The sequence below is a fragment of the Dipodomys merriami genome, unplaced genomic scaffold (assembly GCF_024711535.1).
Source record: "Dipodomys merriami isolate MVZ:Mamm:240054 unplaced genomic scaffold, mDipMer1.0.p SCAF_17, whole genome shotgun sequence".
In the NCBI taxonomy this organism is placed as follows: Eukaryota; Metazoa; Chordata; class Mammalia; order Rodentia; family Heteromyidae; genus Dipodomys; species Dipodomys merriami.
In genome coordinates this window covers 31498414-31525551 of record NW_027203048.1, presented here as the reverse complement: position 1 = coordinate 31525551, position 27138 = coordinate 31498414, and the positions used below count along the sequence as shown (strand labels likewise).

At 44.3% G+C, this 27138-nt stretch overlaps 1 protein-coding gene across 2 annotated transcripts in view; it reads right to left on the bottom strand.

Annotated features, from left to right (window-relative positions):
• The window catches only part of Eml6 (EMAP like 6), a 251333-nt gene extending 226655 nt beyond the window's left edge, over positions 1–24678 (bottom strand). Inside the window, exon 1 of one of the 2 annotated variants that reach the window (XM_070025631.1) lies at positions 23240–24678. In XM_070025631.1, coding sequence (XP_069881732.1) covers positions 23240–23436 — 197 coding nt within the window. In that variant the 5' untranslated portion in view covers positions 23437–24678. The remainder of the gene's footprint in view (positions 1–23239) is intronic. The other variant, XM_070025632.1, reaches the window with a different exon arrangement.
• Positions 24679–27138: the final 2460 nt, after the last annotated feature.

The window sequence follows — 27138 nt, the reverse complement described above, 5'->3', positions numbered from 1 at the left end:
TGGTAGAGCGCTCACCTTGAGCTGAAGAGCTGAGGGACAGCACCCCCAGGCCCAGAGTTCAGGCCTCATGACCGACCCAAAAAAAAGAGTCTCAGACTTTTCTTTTAAGAATCTAGGGTTATAGATTTGAGCCACTAGTGCCCAATTTACAGATGGGTTTTCTTTATGAGTACCCAACGTGCCTAAGGATTAATGAAAAGCTAAGGTTTGTCAAGAAATAGTTCCTAATAGATATTTAGTATGCATATGTAAGCCAGTAAACCATGCCAAAGACTCAATTATAATTTAGTAAATCTCTCCCAACCTTGGGAGTGATTCTGACCCATGGAGAAGTGTTGGGGAGGATCTTAACGTGCTAAGCCCCCTTTATACTTCAATAAAAAATTTGTGCTAGTATAAAAATCACTCTATTGAAAGTATATTCCTTTTCTAATAAACTTTCCTATCATTTTCAAAAGGTGGCCTTCAATCTCAGCACTGGAGCAGGAAGATCAGAAGCCTGAGGTCAACTTGGGTCCTTTGGAAAGAGTCCATCTCAAAAAAAAACGGATAAGATAAAAGAAAACAAAGATATTTATATTAAAAGGAGAAGACAAGAAGGAAATAGAAAAGAACAAACATAATCCAAAATAGAGAATACTTAGACACAAAACAGGCATTACATTGACAAACTAGAATGTAGGGGTCCATCCAATAGCCAGCCACAATATTGGTAAATGCTGGCCTCTGAAGCCAATTCAAGTCAACAAGGATGTGTTCTATGCCTTCCCTTCAGCAGGCCCACAGGGATGACCATGCTGAACAAGACCGACTCAGGTGTTCAGCCAAAAGAAAAACTAAAACTATCATCCTGCCTAGACTATTTGGGATCTTATAAAATTCTCTGTTCAATAATCATTTATAATTTCCACTATGAATCATACCAAATCTATACCCACCAAAATCAGTGGGGCAAATTTGTGTTCAAAGGAAATGAAACCTTATTAAATCTTCCTTTGACACCATATAATCATAGTTTTCACAATTTTCTGTCATCTTCCTATTTGTTTCTCCTGAATTTCCTGTTCAAATAGCTATAATTTCTTTTGGTGGTGGCTTGCCAAAAATCAATAAACAAATTTTCTCCTTTATAATTTTTGTAATACACTCCACTGAAAGGAATCCATTCTCTCCTAAATGACTCGAACACCTTGCACATCTAATTTAAAGAATTTTAACAACATTCAAAATGAGGATGAGTAATAATGATTCAATTCTATAAAGTATTAATGTAAATTAGTAATTCTGGATACATTTCTATAATATAGTCACGAATAATGATAATTAACATGAGTACACTAATAGAAATAAGAACTGCTTGATATTTTTTCAATTATATTGTAAGTTTTTTCATAGCTTCACATATCTTTTTTTTGGGGGGGGGCCCAGTCATGGGGCCTGAACTCTGGGCCTGGGCACTGTCCCTCAGCTCTTCAGCTCAAGGCTAGCGCTCTACCACTTGAGCCACAGTGCCACTTCTGGCTTTTTTTTTTTTTTTATGGGTCGTGGGGCTTGAATTCTGGGCCTGGGCGCTGTCCCTCAGCTCTTCAGCTCAAGGTGAGCGCTCTACCACTTGAGCTACAGCGCCACTTCCGGTTTTCTGGTGGTTTATTGGAGATAGGAGTCTCACGGTCTCTCCTGCCCAGGCTGGCTTTGAACCGCGATCCTCAGATCTCAGCCTCCTGAGTAGCTAAGATTACAGGCGTGAGCCACCAGCGCCCGGCTGCTTTTTTCTTTTTGCTTATGTGGTGCTGAGGAATCGAACCCAGGGCCTCAGGCATACAAGGCAAGCGCTCTACCACTGAGCCACCTTCCCAGCCCCAAGCTTCACATGTCTTAAGGATAAATAACATTTCATAAAATCTATCATGCTAATTAGTATAGTGATTTTTGCTTAGCACTCAAATAAAATAAGACAAAGAAACTGATATAAATTTACTTAAAGTTTTAATTCCCCCATATCCATTGCTTTATATCATCATTTTAGTCTTGAATGATACTTTTATTTATTTATTTATTGTGCTGGTTCTGAGGCTTGAACTCGGCCTGGGCACTCTCCCTGAGCACCTTTTGCTCAAGGCCAGAGCTTTCCCACTTGAACCACAATGCCACTCTGGCTTTTTCTATGATTTAATTGGAAATAAAAATATCACAGACTTTCCTGCCTCGGCTGGCTTCAAATTGCAAACCTCAGATCTCAGCCTCCTGAGTAGCTAGGATTACAGGTGTGAGCCACTGGTGCCTGGCTTAAGTCCATTTTTTACATGGGTTTCAGACATAGATACCATTTTCCTCTAGCCTAGTGGCATGTAAGGTTAGAGTAATGCTTGGAATTAAGGATTTTATTTTCAGTCATTTTACAAACATGTGCACAATTCCTATATCACGGTTTTTGGGAACTTCCATACGGCTAATCTTAAGACCAAAACAGTTGGAATATCTCCTTATTCGTGTGTACTATTCTGAATTTCTGAGATCTGGTTCTGTTGTAATATATTTCTGGCTTCTTATGGTCATTTGCCATCAAGAGAGTACCAGTGTAGCAGATTTACCTTCTTACCCACAAAGCACAGCTGGCATGTAAAGAAGGATGTCCTTGGCTATGTCAGTTTCTCTGTGATTGTAAAGGTAACCTGGGCAGCTCAGATCATCCTAGGTGACTGTATAGGTTGTCTCATCATGAAAACAAGTCAGTATTTTACCCATCAGCACTGCAGTAGCATTTGGCAAAGTTCTAAGATCTTTTCATTATTATTTGTATTTTATATATAAATACACACACACACACACACACACACACACACACACACACACACCAAAATGTATTATTTCCTCAACATTTCTTTTTTAAAGTTCCTTTTCTAAGTCTTAAAACTCCTGTCACTCACATCCTCTGCCCACTTGTGTGGTGTCTACTGGTCACTGTGTTCTTACAGTGGTGCTTCTGAGTGATGCTTTCATTGGTTTGTTGCTGGAAATTTTATTTCCTCTTTTTAATGGCACTCAGGAAACTAGCTTTTGAGGTTTAAATGAAAGTAGGACATGTATGGAATTAAATAGACCTATAAACAGATCAATCATTTTCCATAAAACAAAAACTTCTCACCTAAAGAAAAAGCTGCCTTAAACTCAGAAAAGAAAAATGGGGCTCTAAATTATGTGAAATTTGAATTAATACAAATTAACAATAAAAAACAATTCCCCTTTCTCTCTTCTTCATTTTTTTGTTTAGCTAAAGCACTTAAGTAGAATAGTATATTAAAAATAACAAATCAGTATAAAACCATATAAAATCACAAGTAAACAATCAACAAATTCTTCGAATCACTGACTTACTGCCTCAGATCTATATTCTTTGTTGAAGATTAGTTAAGGAAGGGATTCAGTTATGGTCAGCTTACACCTTCATTCAGTCTTCAGTACTTAGACAGATGGCATTTCGGGGGTGCTGAATTTCCCAGAATAGATATCTATGAGCAAGACAACTCTTAAATCTTCCAAATACCAGGGTGTGCCCTGCCCCCATATGTGGGAACACAGCCCTAATTAGGCAACGCATTCTTCTTGCCTCCACATTTTCATTCTTACTCATTGTTCCAACAATCCGTATCCTGCCCGCACCACTGGGATGAAACCACTCTTCCTAAAGATAAAACTTCTTTGAGTTTTATCCTAGTCCATCTTTTCTGCAGAGCATCATAGTGGACCTCTCTACCACCAGCCCCACCAAAACATGCAGCGATGTTCGTGCCTTGCTTGGCTTCTAATGCTCTTGGAGCGCCTTTCCTTTTCCTCACTATTTAAAGGCAAGAGTGGTACACATGGCTCTTACATAGGCTCCCATCCATTTTCACCCCACGTGCTTCCTTTGACTTCACACGTATGCTTCCTAGCAGGAGCCTGGCATCTCCTGGCAGGTGTCTGGAGATGAATCTCCTAGAAGACTTATCTCATCTGGATCTCCATCCAGATTCTTCTAAGAAATAAGCTGAGGTGAGTGAGGAACAACTTTTAAATGGTAGAACCAAATTCTAACCTACTCTGGCTCTCAAGCTCTAGTTTTTCTTACCACATGAAGTACCTGCAAGACATAGGAGGCTAGTGGGAAGTTGTAGCATAATGTGGAGAAAATGCTGCAGAAACAAAAATTGATTCCACCTCAAGAAATCCAAGAGAACTTCATAGAGATGGCCGCACTGCAGTTATTTCTTAGATCCTGTGAATCTGTCCCACACGGGGACCTGGAAGGACACTAAGTAGCAGGACCATGTTCAGCCACATGGGAAGATGAAACCTGTGAAGCACTTTTACAAAAGTAACATGATGGGGGCAAAATTGGAGGAGGAACCCAGTTGTGGTAGAATGACAAAAAAAAACAAAAACAAAAAACAAAAAAACAGAGTAGACCACATAAGAAAAACATCAAATATAAGCAGGCTGGTCTGGGCAAAAAAGTAGCAGAGAACAGGACCTGCATCATCTTTAAACAAGGCAAAGATAGGTTGGGTCTGAGCTTTTTTTTTTTTTTTTTCTTATCATGGGTCTTGAACTCTGGGCCTGGGCACTGTCCTTCAGCTCTTCAGCTCAAGGCCAGCACTCTACCACTTGAGCCACAGTACCATTTCCGGTTTTCTGGTGATTAACTGGAGATCAGAGTCTCACAGGCTTTTCTCCTGGGCTGGTTTTGAACCACTATCCTCAGATCTCAGATTGACTCCTCCTGAGTAGCTAGGATTATAGATGTGAGCCACCGGCACCTGGTGGGCCTGAGCTTTAGAATTGTCAGGAGTTCCAGAACCTAAAAATGTTTGGGGAAACTTTTTAACTGACCTGGTTTGTCTCATTTTTGTTTGTTTTGTGCCAGGCCTGCGTGGTGTCTCTGAGCTGTTTTTGCTCGGGACTGGCACTCTACCACTTGAGCAACAGCTCCACTTCCAGATTTTTTTTCTGATGCTTAACTGGTAATAAGAGTCTCACAGACTTTTCTGACCTGGCTGGCTTTGAACTGAGATCCTCATATCTCAGCTTCCTTAGTAGCTAGTATTGCAGGTATGAGCAGCAAGGCCGCAGCCTTATTGTGAATTTTAACAATGAATTTGGTTAAGGTGAATGACAGGTTTCCTCACTGCAGTTACTGAACTTTGTAATAAACAAGCATCTCACGATGAAGAACAATCTAAATAACATGCTCCTCCACCAGCCTCCACCATTCACAGCCTCCATGGATTGTCTATCATTATATCTATGTTTAATAACTTTCCATCAAGGAAGTGCTTCCTTTTCCTGACACCATGGACTTTGTTTTAATGTATTCTAATTCATGCTTAAATTATCCCAGACATAGCTAGTGGAAGTCCCTCTAAGCAGACACATGTTATTTTAGTGTTTCCTTTATTCTTTGAGTTATATATTTATTTATTTATTGGTAGTACTGGAGTTTGAACTCACTGCTTCATGCTTGATAGGCAGATGCTCTACCACTTGAACCATGCCTTCAGCCCTTTTTGCTCTGGTTATTTTTGAGGTAGGGTCTTGCTTTTTGCCCTGACTAGGCTGGACCCTAATCCTCCTATTTATGTTTCCCATGTACCTAAGATAGCAGGGCATGCCTCCACACCCAGCGTTTTCTGCTGAGATGGGGGACTCACAAACTTTTTTTGTCCCAGCTGGTCTGCCAAACCCCCCCCCCTTTGCCTACTACATAGATAGGCTGATAAAAGCATACCACTACACCTAGTTACTGGTTGGTACAGATTCTCAACGGGCAGGCCTCCAAGCAAAATCCTTCTGAGCTCAATCTCCTGAATAGCCAGGACTGCAGTCATGAGCCTCTGAACACAGCTTATTCCTTTAGTATTCCTATAGTTCCTAGCATGTGACTATGTTCCAGATTCATCTTGTGCTCTCTCTACCACGTTCTAGGGTCAAATTTTTCTCTAAGGACTTCTGGTCTTATGGAAAACAATGGTTCAAAACAGCTTTGTATGTTAGGTGCATTCCTTCTACTGATATATCCCTGGATTATCCCAATGAACAGAACAAGGAACTGTGTGTTTTGGCTGTGTGTGTGTGTATGTCCATGTGTATGGTAATTTACCTACATATTTATCTGAGTTTATATGAAAAATTCTTTTAAGATATATATTGGGGGCTTCACACCTACTAAATTAGAATTTTTAGGTGACAGCTCATAAATCTGTAGGTTTGGGGAAGTTTTGTTGTCTTTCTGGTTTGGTTTGGTTTTGGTTGGTAGTGGGATGTGAACTCTGGGCCTGAGCACTGTGCCTCAGCTCTTCAGCTCAGGTCAGCACTCTACCACTTGAGCCACAATACCACTGCCGGTTTTCTGGTGGTTAATTGGCGATGAGTCTCATGGACTTTTCTGCCTGGGCTGGCTTTGAACTGTGATCCTCAGATCTCATCCATCTGAATAGCTAGAATTACAGGCATTTGCCAGTGGCGCCCGGCTTCATTAGGTTTTTGAGCAGAGGATGAAATAGAAGAGATGGTGAAGACAAGAGACCAAATGGAGGCTATTGCAAACAAAAGCTGATGGGGGCAAGAAACAGGGCAGGAGCAGTGCAGGGACAGGACAAATTCACCTGAACTGGGACTGACTGGACAATGGGAAACTGAGAGGGAAACAGCAGGCATTCAAGGTTTCCTACATTGTCACTGTTTTGGCTTACTTACATGGTAAACACTAAACAGGTGTTTGATTATCATCTCGTGTGTGTGTGTGTGTGTGTGTGTGTGTGTGTGTGTGTGTGTGTGTGCGCGCATGCGCGTGTGCATGCACACACACGCCAGCTCCACCCCCCACCCCTTCACCCCCCACTCCTCCCACCCCCACACCCCACACCCCCACACCCCCGTGCACACACACAGTACTGGGACAGACAAGCCAGGGCCTCATATTCTCACAGTGTTTTCCCTCAAGGCTGACATCTACCACTTGAACCACAGCTCCACATCTGGCTTTTTTCTGGTTAATTGAAGATAGAACCTCATGGACTTTTCTGTTTAGGCTGGCTTTGCATCAGGATCCTCAAACCTCAGTCTCCTGACTACCTAGGATTACAAAAACGAGCTACCAATGCCCAGCTCCCAACTTGATCCTTTGTGCCTATCAAGCACAAGGCCCTGAGGTTAAAACTCCAGTACTGTGAAAGGGAAGATCTAGGTGGCATTATACAAAAAAATTATTATAAAACAGAATTCTTGGTGTAGCAGTACTTGGCTTGAACTCAGGGAATCACTTGCTATTCTACCACTTGTGCCACACCCCCCAAGTCTTTTTGCTTTATTGTTCAGAGTAGGGTGCCACATTTGCCTTGAACTGCCACGCTACCCATCTCTGCTGCCAAGTGGCTGGGGTTACAGGCTAACATTCTGGAATTTATAACTCTTCCATGGGTTTATTTTTCATTTTTATAATATGGAGTGTAAATGGAATTTCTCAAAATGAGAAGGATAACAGGAATTCATCAATAGCAGGCCAGGCTCTCCCAAAGATAAACATGGCCCAGCCAAAGTAACTGTACTTATGTTTATTGATGCAGCAAAACACAACTGGAAGGATTTTCATTTTTAACCAAGAATCCAGGTCTGTAATAGTATCTCTTGTTATGCAAAAGAACAAGAGGACAAGGAGGAGGAGGAGGAAGAAGACAGGAGGAAGAGGGGGAGGGGAAGGAGGAGGAGGAGGAGGAACTGTTAGTCTGCTAGTGATGGAAAGTCATTAAGATGAGAAACCACTTACCATCATTGCAGCATAAAACTCACTGGAGCATAAGCAAAATATATAAAAGAGATGTAAGAAGCAAAGTGAAGCTAAAAGGAAATGACCCTTGGACATTCTGTTATAACAGAAAGTCTCACATAAAAGTACAATCTAGAGGGGGAAAACCTTCCAGTATTTACATAGTAAAAGTAATTCATCAGTGACTTTTTAGACACTAAACCCACTGGGCCTTTTACCAAACTTACTCTGTCAATACAGTTGTCTACCTGACATCCTTCTTGCTCTTTATTTCCAAGGCATTCCACTTCTCTGGTTTATCTCTTCACCCCTGCAACTAGTCTCATTGTCCACAAGCACTTCCTTCTCTGCTAGTCTCTTTTCTCAAAGTACGGACTCTCCTCCTTCTTTTCCCTCCCTATACTGTCTGGGTTATCTCATCCACTCCTCCACACAACTCTAACTCCCACAGCTCTCTCCTGAGCAAGAGACCTATCTAGACATATAATAACACCTCTACTTGAATACAGGTATGCATCACTTTAAGGGTATAGTGAGAACTATATCATTATATGATTTTGTCATTGTGAGCATCATAAGGTGTACTTTCCCAAACCTAGATGGTACATGTCAGTCACTCAACATGACCTCCTGCTGCAGTCAAAAGATGCAGCAGACATGAATTCTATCAGGCTGTGGCCAGAGAAATACGTCATGCTGTTGCTTTTCACTAAATAGTGTGTGTGTGTGTGTGTGTGTGTGTGTGTGTGTGTGTGTGTGTGTGTGTGTGTGTGTGTGTGTGTGTGTGTGTGTGTGTGTGTGTGTGTGTGTGTGTGTGTGTGTGTGTGTGTGTGTGTGTGTGTGTGTGTGTGTGTGTGTGTATACTTGCATGACATGTTCCAATACTGTGGCTTGAACTCAGGGCCTGAGCACTGTCCCTGAGATTTTTCACTCAAGGATAGTGTTCTACCACTTAAGTCAACTTTCCACTTTGGGCTTTTTTACTTATTAATTGGAGATAAAAGTTTCACTGTCTGGCCTCATTTCGAACTGCAATCCTCAGATCTCAGTCTCTTGAATAGCTAGAATTATATGCATAAGCCACCATAAACTTTTTCATACAGTTTTTTTTTTTTTTTTTGGGTCCGGTCGTGGGCCTGAACTTTGGGCCTGGGCGCTGTCCTCAGCTCTTCAGCTCAAGGCTAGTGCTCTACCACTTGAGCCCTAGCGCCACTTCCGGCTTTTTTCTTTCTGCTTATGTGGTGCTGAGGAATCGAACCCAGGGCCTCTGGCATGCAAGGCAAGCGCTCTACCACTGAGCCACCTTCCCAGCCCTTCATACAGTTTTTTTTTTTAAAGTATGATAAAATAACAACTAAAAGTCTGTATTACTCATACACATGTCAGTAACATAGTCTTTATTACCAAGTAGTTGCATACTGTATATAAATGTCTAAACTTTTATACAACTGGAAGTACATTTATTTATACCAGTACCACCACAGACACATGGGTACCATGTTATACTACAACATTATGACAGCCAGGTCATTAAACTGGCTAGATGTCAGGAATTTTTCAGCTTCTTTATAATCATATGGAGGATGGGGTGTAAATAAAGGAATATCATGTTGGTCTAGCAAGTCTAAGGCCCTATTACCAGGGCCAGTTTCACAATGGAAAGGAAGGGGAAGGAAAGAAAAGGGAAAAGGGTAGAGGAGGGTGAAAAGCAAGGAAATGAAGGAAGGAAGGAAGAGGGGTTAAGGGATAAAGGGAGGGAGGGGAAAAAGGAAAGGTAGAAAGAAGAAGAAGAAGGGAGGGTAGAAGGAAGAGTGAGAAGTGAAGAGGGAGGGAGAAGGGGAAAGGGGAGGGATAACATAATTGAATAGGGTCGCTAATTTATGTGCAGCTCATCATTAACCAAAATGTTATATAGCATAATACTAGATGTTCAAAGTTGAGCCCATCTTCCCCTAACCTTGAACCTGTTCCTATTCTATTTTAGTGAATTATAACCACGACCTAACCACTCTGCCCAATCAATCACCAAGAATCTAAAATTTCCAGAATATATTTTCCTTGCATGAGAGCATAATTACCTTGCATTTGTATTACTTCAAGTGGATTCTGACTCTTTTCCAATATGTTATCTATATTGCAGCCAGAGTAATTTAGAACCTAAATCTAATGATAGTTTTGGGGTTTGCTTTGTTTTGTTGGTATTGAGCTTTGAACTCCAGCCTAGTATTCGAGAGAAGAAGCATATTGTTCACTCCACAGTCCCTACAGCACGGAACACAATATCAGCTTAAGAAATCTTCACTGCAAGGCATTTTTATTCCAGGAAGACACAGGTTCTTCATATACAGTCCTATTCAAATTTATAATTGTCCCAGTACACTCATTTATAACAACCCCTCTCCACTCCAACCCAAGATCTCACACTGCATTTCATTATAGATCCTTTTTTTCTTTTTTTTAAATTCAGACAGTTACTTAATCCATTCCTGTCTTCTTTGAGAATGATTTTTTTTTTTGCAAAATACAGGCCAGATGTGTTGAAAGATGTCCCTCTATGTGATTTGGTTGATTCCTTCATGATTAGCTCGAGGTCATGAATTTCTGGCAGGAAAACCTGCTAAGTGATGTTAGAGAGCACAAGTAATGTAAAAGAAGGCCTATGCAAAAGAAACAAACAAAAGCAGGCAGGAAGAAAGAGAATGCACAATACCAAGGGAAGAACAAGAAGGATGCTGAGAAGATAATCAACTACACCCAATACTAGGAAGACTTAAATGGGATGTGGCCTATTTTAGCACTGAAGGTGGGCCTATTGGCTACTGGAAGCAGAAATCAGTTCACTATACTGAAGAATATAATGGTATGGCTCAACCAGTGCAGGGCTTGCCTAACAAGCACTGAGGCCCTGAGTTCAATCCCCAGTACTGGAAAAAAGAAAAAGGGCAACAGTGATAAGAAAATAGAGGCACAATAGGGAGACAACATAAAATCTCAGCACTATAATCCAGAAACGATCTTAGAAGGATCTTAAGAGATCACAGATGAAGAAACTGTCCCAGAGAAGTTACACATCTAGTTAGAAACAAAGTTGGTATAAAATTTAGTCCTACAGGAATCAATTTACCCTGTACAATGCCAATCACCCTCTTCAGAAAAATATGGTATTAAAGGAAGAATGGGAAGAAGCCCTGAAGAAGGATTGATAAATCAGAAATTCATCTTCAGTGGGGGAATCTTCCTAGAGTTTATCTTAGCCTTGTCTTGTCCAATTCACTGGTCTCTATATCTCATGGGATGAGCTATAAAGCCCTTAGTGATCTAGTCCCAACCTCCTCCTACCCATGAAGATTACTCTTCACAACACAGTCCTTCCTCTTGTTCTTCAACTTACTCTTCCTCCAGGGTACTCTTAGAACCTCAAACCTTGCACAAGCTGTTCCCTCCTTCCCCTGTTCCAGTTCTACTTGCCTGCCAAACTTCTCTTCATCCTTCAAAAGTCACTTTCTTGAACACCTCCAACTTCTTCCCTTGAATCTCTACTTTTGTGTTTGGGGATGATTCTCTTCTGGATCAGTAAAGAGTTAACTTTGTTTAGAACTAGGAGGTGCTACCTTAGGATCTCTGCATACATCTGAGCTTCATTTTCCACTTCAAAACATTCCACCATATTTTTCAAAAGTTATCTTCAAAGATTGTGTATTTCCTAAAACAAAATGATACAATCAAGATCTTCTTTATAATTTCAAGCCAAATCATTGGAGAGGAATGTTCTGGTCAAGATTGGTGGTGCATAACTGTAATCCTAATACTCAGGGGCAAAGGCAGGAAGATCTCAAGTTAAGAGGCTAGCTTAAACTCCTAGTGAGAGCCTAACTCATTCATTATGAGATGAGATTCTGTCAGGGAAAAAAACAAGTATTTCATTCATTATGAGATCCAGGGTGGCATTTCAACAGAAATACCATATCTTCAATGGTTATAAATAAAGCAGTAGAGGGAAGAAGTCAAATGGAATTTGATGATCAATTTAAGAGCACTGAACAATTGGTCATTATTGCCATCTGTAAGAAGGAAGAGGAAGAAGAAGAGAGGAAGAAGAAATGGAGGAGGAGGACGAGGAGGAGGAGGAGGAGGAAGAGGAGGCTGAAAACCAGGCACTAGTGTCTCGTGCCTGTAATTCTAGCTATTCAGGAGGCTGAGATCTGAGGATCACTTGAAGTGTGAAGCCAGCCTGGGCAGGAAAGTCAATGAAACACTTATCTCCAAGTAACTACCAAAAAGCTAGAAATAGAGTGCTAGCTTTGAGCACAAAAGTTTAGGGACAGCACCCAAGTCCTGAGTTCAAGCCCCAGAACTGTCACAAAAGGAAGGAGGAGGAGGAGGAGGAGGAAGAGAAGCAGCAACAGCAGGAGGAGGAGGAGGAGGAGGAGGAGGAGGAGGAGGAGGAGGAAGAGGAGGAGGAGGAGGAAGAGGAGGAGGAGGAAGAGGAGGAGGAGGAGGAGGAGGAGGAGGAGGAGGAGGAAGAGGAGGAGGAGGAGGAAGAGGAGGAGGAGGAAGAGGAGGAGGAGGAGGAGGAGGAGGAGGAGGAGGAGGTGAAGGAGGAGGAGGAGGAAGAGGAGGAGGAGGAGGAAGAGGAGGAGGAGGAGGAAGCTGAGAGCAGCTCTTAAAAAAACAGGGGGCCGGGCTGGGAAGGTGGCTCAGTGGTAGAGCGCTTGCCTTGCATGCCAGAGGCCCTGGGTTCGATTCCCCAGCACCACATAAGCAAAAAGAAAAAAGCCAGAAGTGGCGCTGTGGCTCAAGTGGTAGAGCACTAGCCTTGAGCTGAAGAGCTGAGGGACAGCACCCAGGCCCAGAGTTCAGGCCCTACAACGGGACTCAAAAAAAAACAAAAACAAAAACAAAAACAGGGGGCCTAAAATAGGAGCTGCCAGGTCCTAAGGCTTCAGGGAGAGATGATACTTACTTTGAGGTTGGAAGAAGGAAAAGACTATACCAGTAAAGAAATGAAGTGTCATTTCAGGCAGCCAAAAAGGCATGTACAGAGATGAGCCAGCACTCCCTAGAGCCACCCTAACATGGCCTCTTCTGAGGCCATGGCACAAGGAATCTTCTGAAGATTCCATGGCACGTGAAATATATTTTGAATTTCAGCTCTATTTATATCCCTTCCCTACTTTTTGTCCTCAACTCAGTATTCCTCATCTGTCCTCCCTTTTCTATGCATCAAGAAAACTTTTCCCCCTTCCTCTTCCTGAGCTGCTGTTCATTCCTCCTCAGTCCAATATTCCCTCCTCTCAGATGATTTTCCTTAAAAGGGAAGTCCTTTGAAACATGGTTCCCTCCTCCAGGCTACAGGTGATTGGACTGGGTGAACATCTTGAGCATGCTAAATCAATTTTATTCTCTTTCCTGGGACTTTGGAATTAAGACTCAAAAGATTGATTCCATTGGTTTTATAGTTCCAAACTAGTCATGAATGCTGAGACAGATTAAAGAGGGAAACAGCCATGCAAAATGAATCACTAAGCAGCCAGCCTGGAGCAGGGGGGAAAAAAGCATATTCTGTTCAGAGAACAGAGATGAATCCTTATGAAGCTTGGGGACACTTGTAAGAGAAAGAAGTAAGAAAATCCAGCTGCCTGGTATCTGTGCAGTGCCTCAGAGACAGCCACATTCAGCCACATTCCCTGTAACTGAGGTCAAAACATTTCCTTGTCACCTTGTAATTCCTGTTTTTAACTGGGCTTCTTTGAAAGAGTTTTGTTTTCTTGCAACTGAAGATCCCTTACTTATGGGCTGGGCATCAATGGCTCATGCCTGTAATCCTAGCTACTCAGGAGGCTGAGAGCTGAGGATTGAGGTTCAAAGCCAGCCCAGGCAGTCCATGAGACTCTTATCTCCAGTAAGCCACCAGAAAACCAGAAGTGGTGCTGTGACTCAAGTGGTAGAGCACTTGCTTTGAGCTGAAAAGCTCAGGGACAGCACTCAGGCCCAGAGTTCAAGCCCCATGACTGACAAAAAAAAAAAAAAAAAACCTTACTTAGAAGACATCCTTTTACTTGTTTCATTCTTACTTCTAAAAAATCAAGTCACAATGAACCCAAAATAATGTCTTGGTGACATTGTTAAATGTTAATTAAATGAAAACAGAATAGCCCTGCTCTCCCTCTTTCATGCTGATGAGAAATCCCAGAATCATTCAGCTTCTACACTGAGTCCGTCCATATACCTGCCGCCTCCCTTTGAGGGAAGTACGATAAGATAAGAGTCCCCTCCCTCTGTTTTCCATACCATCACCCCTCTACTGACTTAACAGACCCAGACTCACAACAGGACAGAAATCTATAAATTCATTTTCAAAAATCAATAATTTGAAGGATTAAATAAACTGAATATAAAGACTACAGCTGGTCCCTAAACCAACAGTGACTGGCTCCCTAGAGTTTAAATGGTTCTACTCTACAAATGTACAAAAATCTGTAAGTCCTTCAGAAGATCTAATGGCATCCTTACAAATACAAACCACAACCAAAACTTCTGATGTTTAGGTTATTTCAAGATTAATCTTTTTAATGATTGTTTCTATTTCTGGGTCTCCAAATATCCATCATCTTTGGAAAGACTAGTACCCCTGGTCATCCAATGTAATTTCATGGAGGAGAAAAAAAAAACATGAACAAGATGAAAGATAGAGATAGATGTGATAGCCTTATGCCTGTTATGCTGGCAACAGAGGTGGAGATCAGGAGAATCTCAGCTTGAGGATTGTCTAGGCAAAAAAAATGTATGTGGCTTCATCTCAACAGAAAAAGCTGGGTGTGGCAATATGTGCCTATCATCCCAGCTATGGTGGGGAGTGTAAATAGGAGGGTCCAAGCTGGCCCCAACTGAAAGGTCTGGAGGCATGAAAAACATGCATAAAGCCCTGAGCTCAAGCCCCTATACCAGAAAGAAAGAAAGAAAGAAAGAAAAAGAAAGAAAGAAAGAAAGAAAGAAAGAAAGAAAGAAAGAAAGAAAGAAAGAAAGAAAGAAAGAAAGAAAGAAAGAGAAAGAAAGAGAGAGAAAGAAAGAAAGAGAAAGAAAGAAAGAAAGAGAAAGAAAGAAAGAAAGAAAGAATGAAAGAAAGAAAGAAAGGAAGAAAGAAAGGAAGGAAGGAAGGAAGGAAGGAAGGAAGGAAGGAAGGAAGGAAGGAAGGGAAAGAAAGAATAAAGTTGGATCCCCTATCTCACATCGCATATAAACATTAATTCTAACTCAAAAGGAATTATCTAACTAAATGTAAGAACTGAAACAAAATTTAAAAAGTTAGAAAAAAACACAGGAATGAATCTTTATAATTTGGGATAAGGTGATGGTTTCTTAGATATGACATCAAAAATACAAGGAACAAAAGGAAAATACATAAACTGAGCGCCATCCAAGTAAACACTTTCATCAGACTGGTGGCTGAAGCATGTAGTTCCAGCTACTTGAAAAGTGGAAATTAGGTCAAGGTTCAAGGCTAGTCCAAGCAAAAGGAAGTTCAGAAGACTTTCAACCAATGGCGAAGCATGGTGCTGCATGCCTGGCATCGCCACTATGAGGGCAGCACAATGGCTGGCCATTTATCCCCAGCCACACAGCAAAGCACAGAGAGAGGATCACAGCCAAGGCCAGCCCAGGCATTAAGTGAGGCCTTACTTTGAAAATAACCAATATGAAAAGGGACTAGCATGGCTCAAGTGGTAGAGTACCTGCCAAATAAGTGTTAATCCCTGAATTCAATCCTCAGTACGATTAATTTTTTTAAAAAACCTTTCCTGCTTCATCATAGGAAGAGAACTCACTGGAGAGAAAAAAGTTTTGAAAAAATTAGCAATAAAAAACCCACATTTATGCATATATAAGAAGTCATAATGAGTCAGGCACTGGCAGCTCAGGCATGTAATCCCAACTGAGACCTAAGGGTCATGGTTCAAAGCCAGCCTGGGCAGGAAAGTCGGTGAGACTCTCATCTCCAATTAACCACCAGAAAACCAGAAGTGGTGCTGTGACTCAAGTGGTAGAGCGCTTGCCTTGAGCTGAAGAGCTGAGGAACAGCACCCAGGCCCAGAGTTCAAGCCCCACGACTGACAAAATAAATAAATAAATAAATAAAAGAAAAAGGAGCAGTGAGCAAAGTTTCAAATTAATAGACTATCAATTCAAAAATGCAATGAACACATATATCATAAATATATTCATATGATTCATATGATTAAAAGTCTGTTTTCTGGAGCTTGTCTCTGGAGCTCTGAAATAGTGAAGTTCTTAAAACACTGCTGCTAGAAACATGATCTGAGGAGCAGCAGCATCAGTGTCGCCCAAGAGCTGGTCCCTACAGAGTGCCGGGCCGCGCTCCAGACCTACTGACACAGAAGCTGGACTTCAGCAGGTACCCAGGTACCTTTGTGAACCATAATATTTTAGAAAGAAACTGTTTACTCTAAAAACTTTTTTTGGCATTTTTATTTAGGTGTTTTTAATTTACCTTTAAATAGTTGTACAAAGAGGTTTCAATTCAATGTGTCAATTCTCTTGAAATGTTAACTACATTTAAGAGCAATACATATGTGTGGCCAAGTCAAAACTCTACAAGAGTAGTATGGCTGCTGAAGGCATGTGGTTCATGGGATAAAGGAAGCTATCCACACAGTTCTGGCCTCTGTCAGAGTGGAACAGTGAGTCACCCTTCCTTTGTGGCAAAAGCATCACTGCACGGTTATTAAAGAGATGTTCAGATGCATGTCCTTGGATAAAGGGGAGGCCTGAGGACCACCCTGCTTGGAGATGCCCCACTGGGCAGCTTTTTGCTTCCCAGTCTCTCACTGGCCATTGATGTGGGTGAGACAGATGTGATCCCTCATAGCACAGAATAGTTCGGGGCAATGTCTTCAAACACTAAGCCAGTAAATGTTAGCCATAGTTTTCAAACAAAAACACGGCTATGCTTCTGAATTAAAAATTGAGATCCATGATGTGAGAAGAAAAAGTATACTCATGACAGTCACTGAATGGAGTAAATCTAGGGCAGATGGTAGCAAAGCCCATGAGGGATCAGTGACCTGGATGAGAACCATGATGACCTTGGTATCTCTGGTTATCTATACCAGAATTCTGGGCACACTAAGGATTTTTCCCACCCCGGTGTCTCTGCACATGCTGTCTCCTCCATCATCACGTCTGCACCTGTCTACCCCTTCTCATCCCTCAGGCTGCAGCTTAATGCATTTTCCTAAACAGGTACTCTGGAAACCTTGCCGAAGTTTGTTTCAAGACATGACCCAGTCTAGAACTTGTGACTACTCCCTTCTTACATGTGTCACCGTCCATATCCGCTTTGTTTCCTTCATGTGCTGTTGGCCTCCCCCAGAATGCAAACTTCAAAGGAGGAAGAGCTGTCATGGCACCTGCTGTACCTACACATTTCATATATGAGTTCCTAGTTAATAAACCAATGAGGAAGGATAAAACTTACAAAATAAACCAGACACCAGTGGCTAATGTCTGTAATCCTAGCTACTCAGGAGGCTGAGATCCGAGAATCTTAGTTCTAAGATCCTCTTTTTATCTATCAAATGATCTATCCTCCAATTATCAATCTAATTATCGCCAATTAACTATCAAAAAGCTGGACAAGGAGCCGTGGCTCAATTGGTAGAGGGCTACCCTTGGGCACAAAAGGTCAGGGACAGATCCCAGACCCTAAGTTCAAGGCCCAGGACTGGCGCGCGCGCGCGCGCACACACACACACACACACACACACACACACACACACACACACACACACACACACACACACACACACACACACACACACACACACACACACACACACACACACACACACACACACACACCTACCTTAGAGAATATTAAGAAAAATCACCAAATGCACTAATAACTCACTAATAACAATTATAAGACCACTTATGAACAGACCACATGCTTTCATCAAGAGCTTTTGAATCCAGATATGGTACTATATGCCTATAATCCCACCCACCAGGAGGATGAGGCAGAAAGATATTAGTATAAGGGAATCCTGGGAGAGTTGGAGATACTGCTCAATGGTACCACACCAGCCTAGCAAGTCTAAGGCTCTGAGTGCAAATCCATGTACTGAAATTTTTTAAAAGCATGAGCTATATAACAAGACTAGCCTTTAAAAACAAAACAAGCTGGGCGCCAGTGAGTGGCTCACGCCTGTAATCCTAGCTACTCAGGAGGCTGAGATCTGAGGATTGCAATTCAAAGCCAGCCCAGGCAGGAAAAGTCTATGAGACTCTTATCTCCAATTAACCACCAGAAAACCGGAAGTGGGGCTATGGCTCAAGTGGCAGAGCACTAGCTTTGAGCTGAAGAGCTGAGGGACAGCACCCAGGCCCAGGGTTCAAGCCCAACCACTGACCAAAAAATAAAAGAAAAAGAAAAGAAAAAAACCAAAAAGTTTCTTTCATACTCTGTTCATGTTCTTGCCTGAGTAGCCAGATAGGTTTCTTTCTTTTTTTTTTTTTTTTTTTGTGGTACTAGGAGATTAAACTCAGGGTCTTGTACACACACTAAGCAAGTAGTTTACTATAGATGTACATCTCCAGCTCAGAATTTAATTCTTTACCTATCGCTATGTTTCTCTCATCCAAACAGGTCACAGGATGAATATAAATATCACATCTTGATATAAATATAAAAATATAAAAATCACATCTTGATGCCTTCATATCTGCTTACTTCTCATCCTAGGCCCAACCACAGCAGTCAGATGGCTCTCTTCAAAGCCAACAAGTTCAGTTGTATTTTCAGCACTAGATTATTTTAGCATGTCACAATTTAGACTTTAAAAACATTTTTAATTAAACATCTCTAGTAGATCATTTCAGGTCATTGCTTCAACATTGGTGATGTTCTTAAAGTGAACTTGAACATGATTCCATGATGTTCTTAAAGTGAACTTGAACATGATTCCATTTCTAGACTGAGTTCTAGCAATCTGTTTCAAGTACTCTTGAATAAAGCACAAGATTTATAGACTACTAGATAAAGTCAAAATGAGGATAACCTCATTGAGCTGTAGCTAGTCACACTTTGGTAGGAACCATCACATCTAAGATAAAAGATCAAAAAGCAGTGAGGAAGTAGCCTCAGGCCTTGGAATCAGACTCATCTGGGTTCACATTCCCATTCTACAATCAGCTTGATAGTGACCAAGGGCAAGACCCTTAACCTCTCTATGCCTGCTGCCTCACTAGTAGAGGAGTCAGCAGCACTACCTCCTCCCTCACAGGGTAGATGAAAGAATGGAGAAGATCAATCTGCATACATTTAGCTCATTCTTAATATCATGGAGCTCATAGCCACTTGTAGAGGAAAATATTCAGAATGAAAGAAGGGCATCAAATTCACAGTAGCTGAGCAGCATTGGTCATAAACGATGTAGGACATTAGGGGTGCTGGGCATCCTTTCCCTGACATGGCAGAAAGTCCCACAACAGAGGTGAGACTGAAGCAGATGGTACCCTGCAGGATGCAAATACAGACCCCCTGTGGTGGGCACCTATATTTGAAGCACATAGGCACCTTGTATGTAATCTTCACAACGAACTATAAAGTAGACACCTACAAACTCCATATATTAGTAAGAAATCATTTTGTTTGCTCAGCCACTTAACTTGTAGACAGAGTGGACAGAGGCAGAAGAGAAAAGAGGAAAAGGCTAAGGGAAGAACAGAATAATTGTATTATATGGCAAGTTGGAAGAAAACAGCTCATGATTTTTTTAAGTGAATTAAGGATAAAATGTAAGAGAAGTGGGGCTGGGAAGGTGGCTCAGTGGTAGAGTGCTTGCTTGCATGCCTGAGGCCCTGGGTTCAATTCCTCAGCACCACATAAGCAAAAAGAAAAAAGCCGGAAGTGGCACTGTGGCTCAAGTAGTAGAGCGCTAGCCTTGAGCTGAAGAGCTGAGGGACAGCGCCCAGTTCAGGCCCCACGACCGGACCCAAAAAAAAAAAAAAAAAAAATGTAAGAGAAGTGTAAAACTGAGAGAGCTGAACTCTGCTTGTGAACAAGGAGGAACTGTTTCAGTTGTGGTTTGTATGTTTTTACTTACACAGTATTGCTGCTATAATGAAGAACACTTATTGAGCACCAGCCAAAGTAGGACCCCACACTAAACCTTTTACAGACATTATTTCTAACAACTCTGCAGTTTTAAATGTTGTCACTCCATTTCACAAACACACAAGGCTCTGAGAGGTCACACCAGTCAGTGGAAGCCTCCAGTAAATGGAAAAGTGGGGCTCAGACCCACACATTGGTGATGTTGAAGTCTGTATCCTTTCTCCTAAAATAGCACTGCCGATAATGGAATCCCTTGCAATACCGAGCTGAAATACGGGAGAATAAAACAGAAAGACAAACTATCCGGAGGTAGGAACTATCCAGAAGTGGGAACTACCAAGAGATGAGAAGTATCCAAAGGTGAGAACTATCCAGAAGCAATATTGAGATCCAGAGTGACAAGATCAAATATCTCAGCAGGAGTCACTGTGAAAACAGAAGGGGCAGAGAGTGAATTTATCATGACTTTTCTTTCACTAATGCCCCTTGTATATCATGTTCTGTTCACTGAAGCAGAAGCCACATCCCGTCCTAGTACTGTCCTTGCCTTCAATCCCTAATTTGAGTCCTACTGTTGACCCAATAGCAAGCATCATTCTCTAATCTGTTATCTGCATTGAAAAGCAATCATTCAAGAGAATAAAATTAAGCCTCCATATCCAATAAATCACATTATGCTTCATGTACCATCATTTCTAAAAATCTGACTTAAATGCACAGCCTGTCAAAGCAAGAGGACATATGCTGAGCTCTAATGAGCTCTGCCAAATCCTACATCATTATGAAGGTTCTTCGTGATCTCAGAGGGCACACATTTCATAAAATGGAGTGTGTTAGCAATGTTGGTTGAGCTACTTTCTACCTAATATTCTAGACAAAGCTACACATACACAAAAGTGGTAGAAAATGCATGCATATGAACAGGTATTTAAAATGAAGCGGACAATTACTTGTGCTCTCATTTGATAACAATCAAGAGCAAAAAAATTTCATATTCATGTACAATTCAAAAAAATCCAAAATATTTTGCATTAAAACAGCTTATTATCCTCCTCTTAATGATGAACTTCAATTTATTCAGTAGAAAAATAGTAGAATACTAGGGTCTACCTACATTTTGTCTACCATACACATAAATGAGTTGAAACGCATGAATGTGTGCTGTGGCTTGTGTAAGGCCTTGATCAGGTAAAGATATTCACATATGTAAGAAAATGCAAAAAAAATTCCAATTTTATGGATCTTAATTACATAAAGATCTGTAGTTTGTGGGTTTTAACCAACTAGGCTTCATTTTATTCCTTTGGGCAAAGACACAAATGTTAGAGAGCTCAGCACACCTGTACAGACTTAAGACTCAAACATCATGAAGAATTTAGCAGTAAAGACCTCTCTCTGAAAACAGATGTGCTATGATGTCAGAATTCAGCCTAGACATCATCACCTTAATAAACAGAAGATAAACTTTTTTCCTTTTCATCAATTAAAGCTCTCTACAAATCCAGTTATACAAATAAGTTCAATCACCTTTTCTTCCCATTTGAGTTTCTTAAGCACCCAAGCCAGATCAAATCCTAGCCCCACTAACCCAGCTGCTTGTCATACTGCAACTCCACCCTTCTCCCACCTTCCGTTTCAACTGTGCATTTGATTTTTTTTTCCCCTATTAAAGAAAGAACTAGGATTAAGAGTTCAAATCTTCAAAGTAGTTCAATGAACTGTCACATTAATATTATCTAACCCCAGGGAATTTTCTGTTTAATTGCCACTCTCCTCCCTCCCCCATAGGACATCTTATTTTGATGTTGTAGTGGAAAGCCCTGCACTAAGACAGACAGAGCAAAAACATAATGGGTTTAAATTTTTAAACATCCAACCTTTTCATGAGTCACTGTTAATCATTTGCACCTGTGACTCTAATAATCAGCCTAGCAATTAGAGAACCAAAATCTGCAGGCTGGAACTAAGGAAGGATGTCCCAGTCACACCATTACCATATCAGGGAGAGATGGAAAAGCTAGTTTATTATCTTTGGGGACATGAAGAAAGTTTTTACATGTCAGTCCCACCAAATCTTGAGGACATGAGAGCTCCTGGTACTTCAGTTCTTCATCTGCTAAAATGGAAGGTGTTAATATTTTTCTGTGTTTTCAAGTATTACGTTTTTACCTTCTATAACAACTGTTCAACTTTCCATCTCAAAAAACAAGGCTCAGGAATACAAGCATATTAGTAAGGGAAAACTGTCTCATTCATTATTACTCTCCCCACTGAGAAATTAGAACCATAAGACATTACACCACCTCCATCACTTCTTTCATTGTAAAAGGCAAACTTAGAGCAAAAGCGGTAATATTCTGAAAATGAGATAGAAGATGTTCTCTGTCAATGAAACCCACAAATATGGTCTCTGTCAGCTGAAGCCCATCCTCTGCAAGTCATTTTCTGTGAGTGGAGGTTCCTATCATGGACATCTCCTTGAACTGCCGGAGGCAAAAAGGGATTCCCTGGGAACAGCAAGCATCTGGACCAGACCTTGTTTGGTCAGAGAAGCTAAGGGAATAGCATAAAATACCCCACCCCCTTCAATTTAACCACCAGCGCCCTTAACACAGCTATTCACCCAGTGGAGTTCTTCAATCAACCGGTCCTGCACCTTCCGCTATCAAATACTGAGCATTCTGTGGGGAGGATTCTGTGGTCCAGCAGCTGCCAGTCTTTATAACCTCAGTGATGTGGCGAGAGATCCAGGTAGTTCGTGTGTGAGCGTTAACACATTGCTGGGTGAAAACATCAGAGAACAAACTCCCCGCCCAATGCAGGGAGGTCCCAAGTGTCTGAGATAAAGATTACAAATTGCCTGTGGCAAAATTTTCTTTGGGATTTCTTTAGACTCCTCTTGTTTGCTGAGGAGCCCCTCAAGGATGCCACCCAGTCCAGCTATTGGTCCTAACCATTCACCTAGTGAGGGAGGGAGGAAGGAGACAGTTACCCCGTCCGTCCTTCCACTTGTAGCAGGAATGAACAACAAAAAGCATCGGAGCACTCAAGCAGGAGTAATGAGAAACCTCTCCCTCCCCACCTGCACCACTGCCCCCCCCACCCCACCCCATTTGGGCCCTAGCCCTAGAACCAGCGGCTCCTCTGTAATTCCATGCGGCTCCTGAGAAGAATCCTTTATTCCACGGGGCGCCCGGATCTGACCCTCCAAGAGCCCAACTGGTCATTTGTTTTTCTTTCTCCCCACCCTTCCATTCTCCACCCCCCCTGCCCCCCCCGCCCCGGCCCCTCCACCCCCTTACCTGATAATGTCGTCGTTGTGTCCCAAGAAGAATTTCTGGCTGTGCTCGCGGGTGTTGTACACCACCCCGACCCCAGCCACGAAGTAGACCACCTCCTTGCCGGCTGTGTAGTACAGGTTGTTGCGGCACTGGTGACCCCGGTACCCGTACACCCACTCCAGCCGCAGCTGGCAGCTGGGAGCTGTCCGATCCGCCATGATAAGCCGACCCCACTTGCCCCCCGGTCTCCTTGGGCGTGCAGGTCCGTGGCCCCCGGCGCACCGGGTCGGTCCTCGCCGAGGTTCGGGCTGCTGCGGACCTGCAAGGGCTCAGCGTGCAGCGCCGGGCGCAGATTTCCGCGGCGACGCACAGGCACAGCCCAGCGCGCCGGCCGCCACCATCATCCGCCGCCGCCGGAGACCGAGACGAGACGAGCCGCCGCCGCCGCCGCCGCCGCTGGTGCGCCGCAGCCAGACCCCGCGGGGCGCCCCGACTCCCTCCCCCGGGGGCCAGGCGGCTTCGGGGGCGCCAGCACCCGCGCGGGCCCGCGCGCACGCGCCTCACTGCACCCGCGGGCTTCGGCCCCTGGGAGAGGATCTCGGGGGGGTCACCCCACCTTTTAAATCCGAGATCTGCATATCCCAGACGCTGATTACCCAGTTCGCTCACTAAGTTTTCGGTGTCGAGCGGAGGGGACGGGCTGGGGGCGGGCTGGGGGGGGAGGGGGGGAAGGGGAGGATTCGCGGCTGGCAGCGGGATTTATCCTGTGACCCGTGTTATTGGACCAGCAGCCCGGGTACGCTTTGCCATCACCGTCCTTCGGATCCAAAACGGACTAGTCTAGGGGTGCAAGAGCGAGTAGGAAACAGAATATCTGTAGAAGTCGCCCAGTCCAAGGAAATAATCCCCACACGAAGCCCAGGTGGTGTTTGGGTTTGATGGTTTGTTTTCAGTGTCAATTACTCCACCTTCGTCCCTCCGGATTCACCCATCTCTCTAACGATATGGGGACCAAAAAAAATCCCCTGAACGTGGCGGGTTGGTAGTTGATCACTTGATTTGAAAGAGTATTTGCTGTTTTCCCCTTAAGCGTAGGCAAAAATGCAATGATGGGGTTTTTTTTTGGGGGGGGGATGCTCCAATTAGACGTCATGTAATTGTTTAAAATTGATATGACCCTCTGACCCTCGTCTTCGGCACCGAGAGAACCCCCGAAGAACTTCCCCGCTTTCCCGACCCCGCAACTCCACACCGCCACCCTGGGCGATCGCCTCAGGGTCGGAGGAAACCAGGCCGGGAACGCGCGCGCTGGAGGGAGGCGAGCGCTACAAACAGACAGACAAACGTTCCGGGGTCCCGGGGATTAAATAATTAACAAGTCCCCCCCACCTCCCGGGGCAAGTCTGTGGGAGCTGCGGGGCCCCGGCGGAGGGCGGGGTCGCCCGAGGGGCCGCGGGGACGGCGACCCTGCGCTCCCGCACGCGCGCGCGCGGGCACTCACACACGCGCACCGGGCGTCGGCCGCCGCGGTCCCAGGGACTCTCCCTATCCCCACCCCGACCTGCGAACAGGGCCGCCCCGACGGCGACCAGCACTCCACCCACTCCCGCTCCAGCCTCGCCGCGGAGCACAACCGCTCTCCCCGCCTCTAACCTCAGCGGCCAGCAGACGCCGCCAGCGCGCCTGGGATCCCGCACCACAGAGTGAAATCCCCTGCCTGCCCTGCCCTTCCCCGCTCCCCTCCCCGCCCCGCGCACCCGGGGACCGGCCTCGTCACTGGGGCGCCGCGGGAGGCAGGCTGTCGGTCGGCTCGGGCCCCGGGGGGGCGGGGCCACGGGTTACTAGGGGGAAAAGAGTGCGGCGCTAGGAAACGGCGACGCCCGCCCAGGGCTTGACACCGCTCCCTCCCGCCCCGCTTTCTCCCGGTGCCTTCTGGGAAGTGTAGTCCTCTCCGCCCTAGCTAGCTCTGGCGGAGCGCGCAAAGAGGACCACAAATCCCAGGGTTCCGCACGCTCCACAGGAGGGGCTCGGGAGAGGCCAGCGCGGGCGTCCGTGGGGTCTGTGGTTGTCGGCCGCGGAGACCACGGTTCTCCCTGGGTGGCGGGTAACCCGCACTGACGTTCGGGAGTGACTGAGCGGAGCGTCGGGCCGGGGGCGTGTGCTGTCTCGGTGGAGAACAGCAGTGGTTTGGGACTGCGGGCAGCCTCGATGGCCCGACCTCCACACTGCTGCGCCGGCCCCGAGGGTGACAGCCCCACAGCCCCCGGTACCGCGGCGCAGTTTGTTTCTGCCTCAGTTTTCCTTTAAATCCGGTGGATTCCGATGTGCTCTGGAGCGGTGCGGCCAGGTGTAAGGGATGCTGGGCGTGTCGGCGCACTGGCCCTCCTAGGACCTGCCCCCTAAGTTAAAGGACCGCGTTCGGAACGGGCCAGGAACCACTCAGCCCTCGAACACGGAAGCCAGCGGCCTTCCTCCTGTAGCCGCCCGCCGGGAGCTATGAGTCCGCTGTGTTCTGTTGAAGGCACCGCCGGCCATTGGGAAGAGCAGATTTCAAAATCGCAGAGGTTAATAGACGATTGACACTTCCTATCCAAGCTAACGATGAGATTCCTTGCTCTGTTCTTCTATCTAAACTCAAGCTTTAACACTGTCCTCTGACCTGGTAGGAAAGGCTCCAGAAGATTCGAAGTGCCAAACTTGGGATGAGCAGTTGCTCTCTGCAGCAAAGAAGACTTATGTGAATTGGTCACATCTTTCTAAAAAGCATCTACGAGCGTTTGCCTTGCATGCATGAGGCCCTGGGTTCGATTCCTCAGCACCACATAAGCAAAAAGAAAAAAGCCGGAAGTGGCGCTGTGGCTCAAGTGGTAGAGCACTAGCCTTGAGCTGAAGAGCTGAGGGACAGCGCCCAGGCCCAGAGTTCAGGCCCCACGACCGGACCCAAAAAAAAAAAATCTAGTCATGCCTAAAAAGCATCTACGAGTATGTGAGAGTTCCATTATGGGCAGTGACAATACTATAGGTACTAGCAGAAAGAAACACAGATGACAAAAGAAGGTGTTTTCTGTTTTTTTTTTCTGACGGCCTTGGGGCTTGAACTCTAGGCCTAGGCGCTGTCCCTCAGCTCTTCAGCTCAAGGCGAGCACGCTACCACTTGAGCCACAGCGCCACTTCCAGCTTTCTGGTGATTAACTGGAGATCATAGTCTCATGGACTTTCGTGCCCTGGCTGGCTTTGAACCGAGATCCTTAGATCTCAGCCTCCTGAGTAGGATTACAGGCATGAGCCACCAGCGCTCAGCCAGAAGAAGGTTTGATACTGCCCTAGTCTCTTATGTTACTATAAGAAAGTACCCAAGACTAGGTAATTTAGAAACAATAGCTCATTTGTCTCTGACTCCAGTGGCACGTGGAATCTAGCATCTGGTCATCAGGCTTCTTTTCCTATTGTAACACTGGGGAAAACATCACAGGACAAGACAGAGCAAACATGTTAGTCCAGGTGTCTTTTCTTCCTCTTATAAAGCCACTAATTCCAGCATGCGGCCCCACTCCAATGACTTTATCCAAACTTCCCCAAAGTGCCACCCCCAAATGCCATTAATATGAGTTTGGGAATTAAAGTTTCAAGACAAGACCTTTTTTTTGGGGGGGGGGGGTCCAGTCGTGGGGCCTGAACTCTGGGCCTGGGCGCTGTCCCTCAGCTCTTCAGCTCAAGGCTAGCACTCTACCATTGAGCCACAGCGCCACTTCCGGCTTTTTTCTTTTTGCTTATGTGGTGCTGAGGAATCGAACCCAGGGCCTCAGGCATGCGAGGCAAGCGCTCTACCACTGAACCACCTTCCCAGCCCAAGACAAGACCTTTTAGAGACACATTTAAACCATAACAGATACATGTGCAAAAATATAGATGGCCAATAA